The sequence below is a fragment of the Procambarus clarkii genome, chromosome 31 (assembly GCF_040958095.1).
Source record: "Procambarus clarkii isolate CNS0578487 chromosome 31, FALCON_Pclarkii_2.0, whole genome shotgun sequence".
In the NCBI taxonomy this organism is placed as follows: Eukaryota; Metazoa; Arthropoda; class Malacostraca; order Decapoda; family Cambaridae; genus Procambarus; species Procambarus clarkii.
The window spans coordinates 13,554,527-13,565,489 of NC_091180.1; the positions used below are offsets into that span (position 1 = coordinate 13,554,527).

Below are 10,963 nucleotides of genomic sequence, written 5' to 3' on the forward strand. Positions count from 1 at the left end.
AAGCAAGAAAACTTCCCAATCAACTGTTGTTATTGTTATAAACAGCCTCCTGGTACTTCGGAGCTGATTAATTGTTTAATAATTGTAAACAAAGTCGCCAAAACATTGAGAAAAAGATGTACAGGTTCTTAAGTGCTTGCGTAACTGCTTCATTAATCTGGCACGTGGTTAGTGAGTGAGAAAAAAATGTGAATTGGGTACGAGAAGTGTTAGGGAAGACAACTATGTGGGCAGCAGGTTGAGTAGAGGAATTAAATGTTTGCATATGAGAACACACAAGAATCACTGCACATTTAATTTAATGAATCAGTAAGGTGTTGCTAGGCTTGATTGCTTCAGTGTAGTTGTGCTGGTTTTAATATTTCTGCCCTTCTTACTCTACACTGCTCCAAATAAAATGCATAAGTCTCAAAATATTTATGTTATCTTAAAAACAAACAATTACTGTACCTCGAACAGAAGAGGTGACCACAGTTGCGACAGTGGTGACGTCTCTCATAGATGCTAAATTTAACTTGACAATTGGCACAACCATCACTGCCATCATCACGAACCCAGTGGTCAGCAACTGCACGCCCCGGCTGGTCAGGTACACTCCATGAAAATACTCTCCCTCTGGCATCTCCGACTAATACTGTTCGGTGATCTCTGTCAAAAACATTATGTGAATGTATGAGTTGCAAGTAGCAATAGCTTGGTTCACCAGGCTGTCATTAGAAAAACTTAAAAGGCCTGTCACAATTATATCACAAATAGATGACAATGAAGCATACAGTAAAATTGTTAATAACATACTACTCTAAACTTACTTAGAAACAGCTAGAGCAGTTACAGATGCTGGCTCTGTGTTGTCTCTTCGATCATAAGCCGTGTGCATTGTCAACTTACTGCGGAACACTAATTGACATGCCCATTTCATTCCTGGAAAATTCAGAATGCAATGCAATTTATATTCCTCCAAAGTAACAGTAGTAATTTAGGAACATGTATAGCTGCAAGGAGAAAATGCCAAGATCAACTAAGCCTTAAGCATACATTCTTTCTTTCTGGAAGAAAGGAAGAATGTACATTTCATTCCCCACTTCTTCTTTTCTAGGCAAGATTGATATGTTGGCCATTTGTCAGGTCCCCATTGTTGCTCAGGCATGATTCCTTGTCCCTCATTCCACCATTCTTTGTGTACAATGGCAATACTGCACCATTTTCTGAAGGCTTCTTGAACTTTGCACACTTCGCTCACTTTATTAACCCTAGCCCCATGAATACTGTGGGAAGTCAAGTTAGCACACGATCTCAGAAGTTTGTAGCTCTCTCTATATTCTTCCTGGCGATCCTGTTTCAAGATCTGTGCTTCAAAATTCTAAGGCTGAATAGGGAATTTGCTGTCCACTATATCAAACACCATCTGCAGCCTTGGGGCAGTATCCTTCCTTAAGATGCCTGCCTTCACTGACTCCTGTTAACAATTGGTGTCAATGTCTTCATCTTAGGTTCACATTGTGCCATGTGGTCCTTCCACTTTATACTGCTGGCTGGGTAGGTTGCCAATTTTTGTTGTGGTTTTGTAGAATTTATTCTGTAGGGAGTTGACTCAGGGAGCAGCAAAGGGGGTTTTGTTCAGGAAAATGGCAGCAAGTAGTACGAAACGGTACTTTCCAGTCACTGGGTTGCTCTCGTTACTATCCTTGAGATCCCGACTTCCTTAACATGTTTGAGTGGCCCGAGATTTAAGAACAGCCTGACAGATTTCCACACTGTTTTGTAGCTAGTGTTGTCACTTGGCGGTGGTTGGGTTTGGACAATTCACTGACCAGTAATTAACAGAAGGATCACAAGCTGTTCTTGTAATCTCAATGACTAGCAAGGAGATTTAGTGGTTTGTTACTGAATTTTTGTCTTACAAACTAACAACTGCTCTGGAGGCAGATTGACGTAACTCTTCAATTCCAAACAGTGGAGCAAAAGTCAACAAGTCTAGCATATGAACAGTGTTCTAATTCAGGCATTGGGTATGGGAGCAACCAAATGGCTGCTCAGAAAGGAGTCTTTTTTACACTGCTCAGTAAAGTACTCTACTTAAAATTCCTTTTAAATGTTATTTTTAATTTTCAGAAAAAACATTAAAACAATTATTTGTTTATTTTTATTTGTACACTGGGATGGATTTTTTTTACTGGAAACCTTTTATTTAAACTCACCGGGCATGAGAGGATTCCTAGGTAACTTTTTCTTAGGCTCCACAATGACACCTTGTTGGCTTTGGGCTTCCCTCACCTCAGAGTCTGAGATAAGCACAAAGGTATCACTGTCTACCAAACTGGTCTCACTCTTGCTGGTCTGTAGTCTGTGATCGTGCGCCCGCTGAGCGTCACGTGAACCTCCTCTCTCTATGGTGCTGATGGCTCGGGCAACACCTGACATTACAAGATATAAAATATGTACAGTACTCGCATCTTTTCTAGGTGATCCATTTATCATTACTTTTAATGCATTCCATGTTTTTAAAGTACACAATATTAAATATACCATGAAAAACAAGAATGTGATATGACTGAGAAAATAATAGATACGTATGATAGAATCCGCAACCCGGTTCAGGAACGCGGGTTTGATACCGTGATACGGCTTCAATATTTTCTCGCTAAAGCTTCATTTAGTTTGCCAAAGCTAAAACCTTACTTGCAGAACAAAATAATTTGCTTGGAACAGAAATTTAGTCTTCATGAGTAATTTATAATTCTTTAATAATTAGAAATCCTGTAAGATCTATAAGGTGACATAAGAGTGAAATGAGTATTTCTTTACCCTGAGGGTAGTTTGAGCTCCTCCTGAGGACAATATCGTCGTGAGCTTCGAGGGACTGTGAATGGGAGGCCTCTATACTAGGTGTGCTGGTGGTGGAGATGGACACTGCCACCTGCCGATGCAGAGGACGCTTCTCTTTGCTACCTTTATCTGGGCTTAGATCTTGCTCAACCTGGAAATATTTTTTAGAAATTAAATACTAGAGAAGTGTATCTAACCATCCTCTCACATGGGATAAATTATATAATTAACTGGTCTGCATATTTATGTGAAAGAAAATAACATAAATAAAGAATAATATTCAGTAAAGAACACGCATGAATTAATTTTCAGATTCATGCTTCTATACATTTGCTGCAACAACAATAACAAAAACTGAATTATTAGCAGAAAATCAAAGAAAGGAATATCAGAATTTAATATGCAATTCTGAATGTCCACAGAAATATTCAATCTTTTTTTAAGTATTTTATTTTTATTTTTCCATATTTTTAACTGAATTGCAAAGAAGCAACTCACAAATTATTCAGTTTCAAATATTGTATGACTTGCACATAGTAGTGATGTAGGACTGAGAGAAGTGTACACTCCAAGGGTTACGTGGGGCCAGTCTACTCCTTCAACTGTATTTACCTAGTTGTGCTTGCGAGGGTTGAGCTCTGGCTCTTTCGCCCGCCTCTCAACTGTAATTTTTTTTTTTTTTTTTTTTTTTTTTTTTTTTTTTTTTTTTTTTTACACACACAAGCCCAGCAGCCCATAGTACCTATTTACTGCTAAGTAACAGGGGCATCAGGGTGAAAGAAACTGCCCATTTCTTTCTGCCATTGCCGTGGATCAATCCCTGGTCCCTAGAGTTACGAGTCTCGAGCGCTGTCCACTCGGCCATGAGGCCTCCTGGTTACACTGTGTTGTGTAGCTGGCGCTTCTCATCTGCTGTGATCCAGTACCAGCTAGTTCAGGGGTGTTAATCAGCTTCATTTGAATGTTAGTGAACAGTTGCTGTGGCATCAAGGCCATCAGATACTTATCAAGTGGGTGCCAAATCACGTGGGAATACAATAATAGGGAATGACATTGCTGATGAACCTGCAAAACGTGCAACTAAGAGAAGAAATAGACACCTTTACATACACAGAGTCCATCACAGATTATGAAAGTAATTAGATATAGAGCAATGCAGAAGATGTACAGTGACCACAACACAGCAGGTATCAAGAAACAGGCAACAGGAAGAAACAGGAAGGAATAAGAGGTAAGGTGCTCCAGTGGATAAGGAAGTATCTAAACAGGAAACAGTGAGTAACTGAGGGGAGAGACTTCAGAGTGGCGAGATGTCACCATCGGAGTCCCACAGGGCTCTGAATTTGTTCTTCTCACCGGCATGAGAGGATTCCTTGGTAACTTTTTCTTTATAAAGTTATCCCGGGTAAACCGAGGCTAATGGCTCAATAAGCAACCGAGTGATCACTGAGAAAGTAGCATTTATGCCATTCAATGACAAATACTACTGTTCACATTAAGATTTATAGTAATTGCAAAGCTGAATGTGAATAGTAAGTCCTGCATAAACACACTTCATTTGATTCAAATTTACCTTTAATTTGTCCATCTATCTCAACTAGATTCTTCATTCTGACAGCAATTTCAATCACAAACATACAACCACATAGTTCTGCATGTCTCTTGCAAATTGTCTATACAGTATACCTAGGTCATAAAAGTATTTGTGTGTATGTCTGATACCATACTACTTGTGAAGGAGGAAATGTATATGTTTATCTCTCAGAACGTTTGGTAATATGTTTATTGTTTGTGATGTGTGTCTATGTATGTATTAACACGTTGTACTGAATGGGGTGAGAATAGCTTGAGCTACCTCATCCCTTTGTGTGTATTTTACCTCAATAAACTTATTTCAATTTCAATTTCAATTTCAATTTCCAGTCTATCCAGCTACTTCCACAAGTACATTAATGGACATCCAGTTGTCCAGGATCTGGATATGAGGGGCTTGAGAAAGTGGCGGCAGCGCCAGTGAGATGATTTAACTGTTCTTTGGTACATGAACTTCATTTCTACGTCCGTTGTGAGGTGGGGGGGGGGGGTATGGAGATGAGGACTCGCGTGTGTGCGCGCGCGTTCGTAGTTTAACCCCCCCCCCCAAGCCAGACGATTTTTAAAACTGGTCCTGCCGCCACTGGTGATTTAAGCGGGGTAATCAATCACCATTTATCTCAAGAAGAACAAACTTGCAATATTGCTAGGCTTCGTGTACAACATCTATGCAACATAATTTCGGTCTTAAAAGTGAATTATGTCTATATATACATGTCGTCTACAGGGATGTATGTGTATTTATGTATCTGAATATGTATATTCATGCATAAAGCTTGAAAATGAAAATATAAAAATATACCATTTGAGCTCAACAATTCTGTCATTGTTACTAAGCCTTATATGTTATACTCAAATTCTGTCAGTTGAAATGTAACCAATCACAGGCGAGTAGGCCTCTGACGTCATGCCAGACAGAGGAGCATCAAGCCATGCTCCCAGCAGCCTCAGTTATCCTCACAGACTCAGAGTAGAAGGACCTCGGCTGGGCAGATATATACCTTGCTATCTCAGTCAATAAATATATACAGAAGAGACTACTGTGTCTACCTTCTAACCCGAACAAGGCAAACGAATATATATATATAATGTCGTACCTAGTAGCCAGAACGCACTTCTCAGCCTACTATGCAAGGCCCGATTTGCCTAATAAGCCAAGTTTTCATGAATTAATGTTTTTTCGACTACCTAACCTACCTAACCTAACCTAACTTTTTCGGCTACCTAACCTAACCTAACCTATAAAGATAGGTTAGGTTAGGTAGGGTTGGTTAGGTTCGGTCATATATCTACGTTAATTTTAACCCCAATAAAAAAAATTGACCTCATACATAATGAAATGGGAAGCTTTATCATTTCATACGAAAAAATTTAGAGAAAATATATTAATTCAGGAAAACTTGGCTTATTAGGCAAATCGGGCCTTGCATAGTAGGCTGAGAAGTACGTTCTGGCTACTAGGTACGACATATATATATATATATATATATATATATATATATATATATATATATATATATATATATATATATATATATATATATATATATAATGTTTAACAGATCTCTCACCCTGTCCATGGAGAACAGAAGAAAAGGCATATATGCTGGTTAGCATTGTAAATGTCTGGCCGCGTCTGTGGTAGAAAAAAAAATAGTCCTCCATCCACGTCACTCTTCCTCACTGGACCCTCCCCAATAGGCTCTCCCTCCATGGACACGTCTCCCCCCCCCCTTCCCCCCTAAACCGTGTCCCCTCCCCCCAGACCCACCCCCACCCCTCTCCCCAGCCATGCTAGCTACTCCATTCACAACTCTCCCACGTGTGTACTACACTACTACCATAACAACAACAAAACCACGTGGCGCCCACCACGTGGTCAGCGGGTGGATATCCTCTTGGATGGTGGATATCCTCTTGGATGGTGGATATCCTCTTGAACATGACGCGTTCCTTGAGGAGTAGTCGCGCGTTCCTGGAGTGTTCCTTAAGCAACACACACACATGTATGTATACGACTTGTGTATGTATATGACTTGTGTGTATACTGTCAATCACTAGATGATTTGTGAGCGGTAGTTTATTGTGCACCCCATCTTGAGGTTATCTCGAGATGATTACGCGGCTTAGCGTCCCCGCGGCCCGGTCCTCGGCCAGGCCTCCTTTTTAATACCCCCCCCCCTCCCCAGGAAGCAGCACGTAGCAGCTGTCTAACTCCCAGGTACCTATTTTACTGCTAGGTAATAGGGACATAGGTAATAGGGTGAGGCAAGTGAGAGGGGGGGAGGGAGGGAGGGGGAGGGAGGGGGAGGGAGGGAGAGGGAGGGAGGGGGAGGGAGAGAGAGAGAGAGAGAGAGAAAGAGAGAGAGAGAGAGAGAGGGGGGGGGGCAGGAAACCGAAGGAGCCAAATTAATGATTAAATAGGGGAATGCAGATATGGAAATGAGGGATATAAATGAGGAATAATGAGGATTGGAGATTATTGCTAACGAGGGGGGGGGGGGGGAGGGGTAGTTACAAACCAGGGGAGATAGAAACAAGAAGGAGATCGTTAGAAATAAGGAAGATCGTTTGAAATGAGATACACTAAAGGTGAATGAGAAATACTTGTAATATAATGGACATTGGTTACAATGAATGATTAAGATCAGGACACGATGTATATATATATATATATATATATATATATATATATATATATATATATATATATATATATATATATATATATATATATATATATATATATGCTTGTTAGGTGGTTACATAAATGCCTGATGTGGCTGAGTGTTCACTCACAGGATGAGTGACACTACTCAATACTGTTCTCTCACAGGATGAGTGACTACTCAATACCATTCTCTCACAGGATGAGTGACTACTCAATACCATTCACTCACAGGATGAGTGACTACTCAATACCATTCACTCACAGGATGAGTGACTACTCAATACCATTCACTCACAGGATGAGTGACTACTCAATACCATTCACTCACAGGATGAGTGACTACTCAATACCATTCACTCACAGGATGAGTGACTACTCAATACCATTCACTCACAGGATGAGTGACTACTCAATACCATTCACTCACAGGATGAGTGACTACTCAATACCATTCTCTCACAGGATGAGTGACTACTCAATACCATTCACTCACAGGATGAGTGACTACTCAATACCATTCACTCACAGGATGAGTGACTACTCAACAAACTCGCTTCTCACAAAAAAAAATCCTATCAGAGTATTTTGAATCTCCCGCACAAAATACCGGACGAGTCAATGTAACGGAAAACGGATCAAATCCTACTGAATTTAAATTCAAATTTAAATTAAAAGAAGCGTCGAGTTAACGTATATTTACATTTAAAAGTCAAGAAAGGTAATGTCTAGTATATTAAACACAGGAGGAATAATAATGTGATTCAAAGTCTGCTCTTCAAGTAATTGAAAACGTTTTCTGTTTGATTGACAAGAACCTCATACGAGCAATTATAAATGACCTCATCCTTGCCAGGGTGATGTTGGGTTACCGTTGCCTGTGGCAGGTGGCTACCGTTGCCTGTGGCAGGCAGGTGGCTAGCGTTGCCTGTGGCAGGCAGGTGGCTACCGTTGCCTGTGGCAGGCAGGTGGCTACCGTTGCCTGTGGCAGGCAGGTGGCTACCGTTGCCTGTGGCAGGCAGGTGGCTACCGTTGCCTGTAAACAGGCAGGTGGCTACCGTTACCTGTAAACAGGCAGGTGGCTACCGTTACCTGTAAACAGGCAGGTGGCTACCGTTACCTGTAAACAGGCAGGTGGCTACCGTTACCTGTAAACAGGCAGGTGGCTACCGTTACCTGTAAACAGGCAGGTGGCTACCGTTACCTGTAAACAGGCAGGTGGCTACCGTTACCTGTAAACAGGCAGGTGGCTACCGTTACCTGTAAACAGGCAGGTGGCTACCGTTACCTGTAAACAGGCAGGTGGCTACCGTTACCTGTAAACAGGCAGGTGGCTACCGTTACCTGTTAACAGGCAGGTGGCTACCGTTACCTGTAAACAGGCAGGTGGCTACCGTTACCTGTAAACAGGCAGGTGGCTACCGTTACCTGTAAACAGGCAGGTGGCTACCGTTACCTGTAAACAGGCAGGTGGCTACCGTTACCTGTGGCAGGCAGGTGGCTACCGTTACCTGTAACAGGCAGGTGGCTACCGTTACCTGTAACAGGCAGGTGGCTACCGTTACCTGTAACAGGCAGGTGGCTACCGTTACCTGTAACAGGCAGGTGGCTACCGTTACCTGTAACAGGCAGGTGGCTACCGTTACCTGTAACAGGCAGGTGGCTACCGTTACCTGTAACAGGCAGGTGGCTACCGTTACCTGTAACAGGCAGGTGGCTACCGTTACCTGTAACAGGCAGGTGGCTACCGTTACCTGTAACAGGCAGGTGGCTACCGTTACCTGTAACAGGCAGGTGGCTACCGTTACCTGTGGCAGGTGGCTACCGTTACCTGTGGCAGGTGGCTACCGTTACCTGTGATAGGTGGCTACCGTTGCCTGTGGCAGGCAGGTGGCTACCGTTACCTGTGGCAGGCAGGTGGCTACCGTTACCTGTGGCAGGCAGGTGGCTACCGTTACCTGTGGCAGGCAGGTGGCTACCGTTACCTGTGGCAGGCAGGTGGCTACCGTTACCTGTGGCAGGCAGGTGGCTACCGTTACCTGTGGCAGGCAGGTGGCTACCGTTACCTGTGGCAGGCAGGTGGCTACCGTTACCTGTGGCAGGCAGGTGGCTACCGTTACCTGTGGCAGGCAGGTGGCTACCGTTACCTGTGGCAGGCAGGTGGCTACCGTTACCTGTGGCAGGCAGGTGGCTACCGTTACCTGTGGCAGGCAGGTGGCTACCGTTACCTGTGGCAGGCAGGTGGCTACCGTTACCTGTGGCAGGCAGGTGGCTACCGTTACCTGTGGCAGGCAGGTGGCTACCGTTACCTGTGGCAGGCAGGTGGCTACCGTTACGTGTGGCAGGTGGCTACCGTTACCTGTAACAGGCAGGTGGCTACCGTTACCTGTGGCAGGTGGCTACTGTTACCTGTAACAGGCAGGTGGCTACCGTTACCTGTAACAGGCAGGTGGCAACCGTTACCTGTAACAGGCAGGTGGCTACCGTTACCTGTGGCAGGCAGGTGGCTACCATTACCTGTAACAGGCAGGTGGCTAACGTTACCTGTAACAGGCAGGTGGCTACCGTTACCTGTAACAGGCAGGTGGCTACCGTTACCTGTGGCAGGCAGGTGGCTACCGTTACCTATGGCAGGTGGCTACCGTTACCTGTGGCAGGCAGGTGGCTACCGTTACCTATGGCAGGTGGCTACCGTTACCTGTGGCAGGCAGGTGGCTACCGTTACCTGTGGCAGGCAGGTGGCTACCGTTACCTGTGGCAGGTGGCTACCGTTACCTGTGATAGGTGGCTACCGTTGCCTGTGGCAGGCAGGTGGCTACCGTTACCTGTGGCAGGCAGGTGGCTACCGTTACCTGTGGCAGGTGGCTACCGTTACCTGTGGCAGGTGGCTACCGTTACCTGTGATAGGTGGCTACCGTTGCCTGTGGCAGGCAGGTGGCTACCGTTACCTGTGGCAGGCAGGTGGCTACCGTTACCTGTGGCAGGCAGGTGGCTACCGTTACCTGTGGCAGGCAGGTGGCTACCGTTACCTGTGGCAGGCAGGTGGCTACCGTTACCTGTGGCAGGCAGGTGGCTACCGTTACCTGTGGCAGGCAGGTGGCTACCGTTACCTGTGGCAGACAGGTGGCTACCGTTACCTGTGGCAGGTGGCTACCGTTACCTGTGGCAGGTGGCTACCGTTACCTGTGGCAGGTGGCTACCGTTACCTGTGGCAGGTGGCTACCGTTACCTGTGGCAGGTGGCTACCGTTACCTGTGGCAGGTGGCTACAGGTGACGGTATAGTCTAGAGCAGCTAGTTCTTGACACACACTGTACCCACAACCCCCGCCTCATACCCACAACCCCCGCCTCATACCCACAGCCCCGCCTCATACCCACAACCCCCGCCTCATACCCACAGCCCCGCCTCATACCCACAACCCCCGCCTCATACCCACAGCCCCGCCTCATACCCACAGCCCCGCCTCATACCCACAACCCCCGCCTCATACCCACAGCCCCGCCTCATACCCACAACCCCCGCCTCATACCCACAACCCCCGCCTCATACCCACAACCCCCGCCTCATACCCACAGCCCCGCCTCATACCCACAGCCCCGCCTCATACCCACAACCCCCGCCTCATACCCACAGCCCCGCCTCATACCCACAGCCCCGCCTCATACCCACAGCCCCGCCTCATACCCACAGCCCCGCCTCATACCCACAGCCCCGCCTCATACCCACAGCCCCGCCTCATACCCACAACCCCCGCCTCATACCCACAGCCCCCGCCTCATACCCACAGCCCCGCCTCATACCCACAGCCCGGCCTCATACCCACAACCCCGCCTCATACCCACACCCCCGCCTCATACCCACAGCCCCGCCTCAT

At 45.6% G+C, this 10,963-nt stretch overlaps 1 protein-coding gene across 1 annotated transcript in view; it reads right to left on the reverse strand.

Annotated features, from left to right (window-relative positions):
• Window positions 1-3,087, reverse strand: part of LOC138370305 (WD repeat and FYVE domain-containing protein 3-like) — a 5,143-nt gene extending 2,056 nt beyond the window's left edge. The window contains exons 1-4 of the mRNA XM_069334357.1: window positions 2,806-3,087; window positions 2,199-2,414; window positions 810-921; window positions 451-648 (exon numbers count right to left, since the gene is read on the reverse strand). Of these exons, the coding sequence (XP_069190458.1) occupies window positions 451-648; window positions 810-921; window positions 2,199-2,205 (317 nt within the window). The 5' untranslated portion in view covers window positions 2,206-2,414; window positions 2,806-3,087. The remainder of the gene's footprint in view (window positions 1-450; window positions 649-809; window positions 922-2,198; window positions 2,415-2,805) is intronic.
• Between the last annotated feature and the right edge of the window lie 7,876 nt (window positions 3,088-10,963).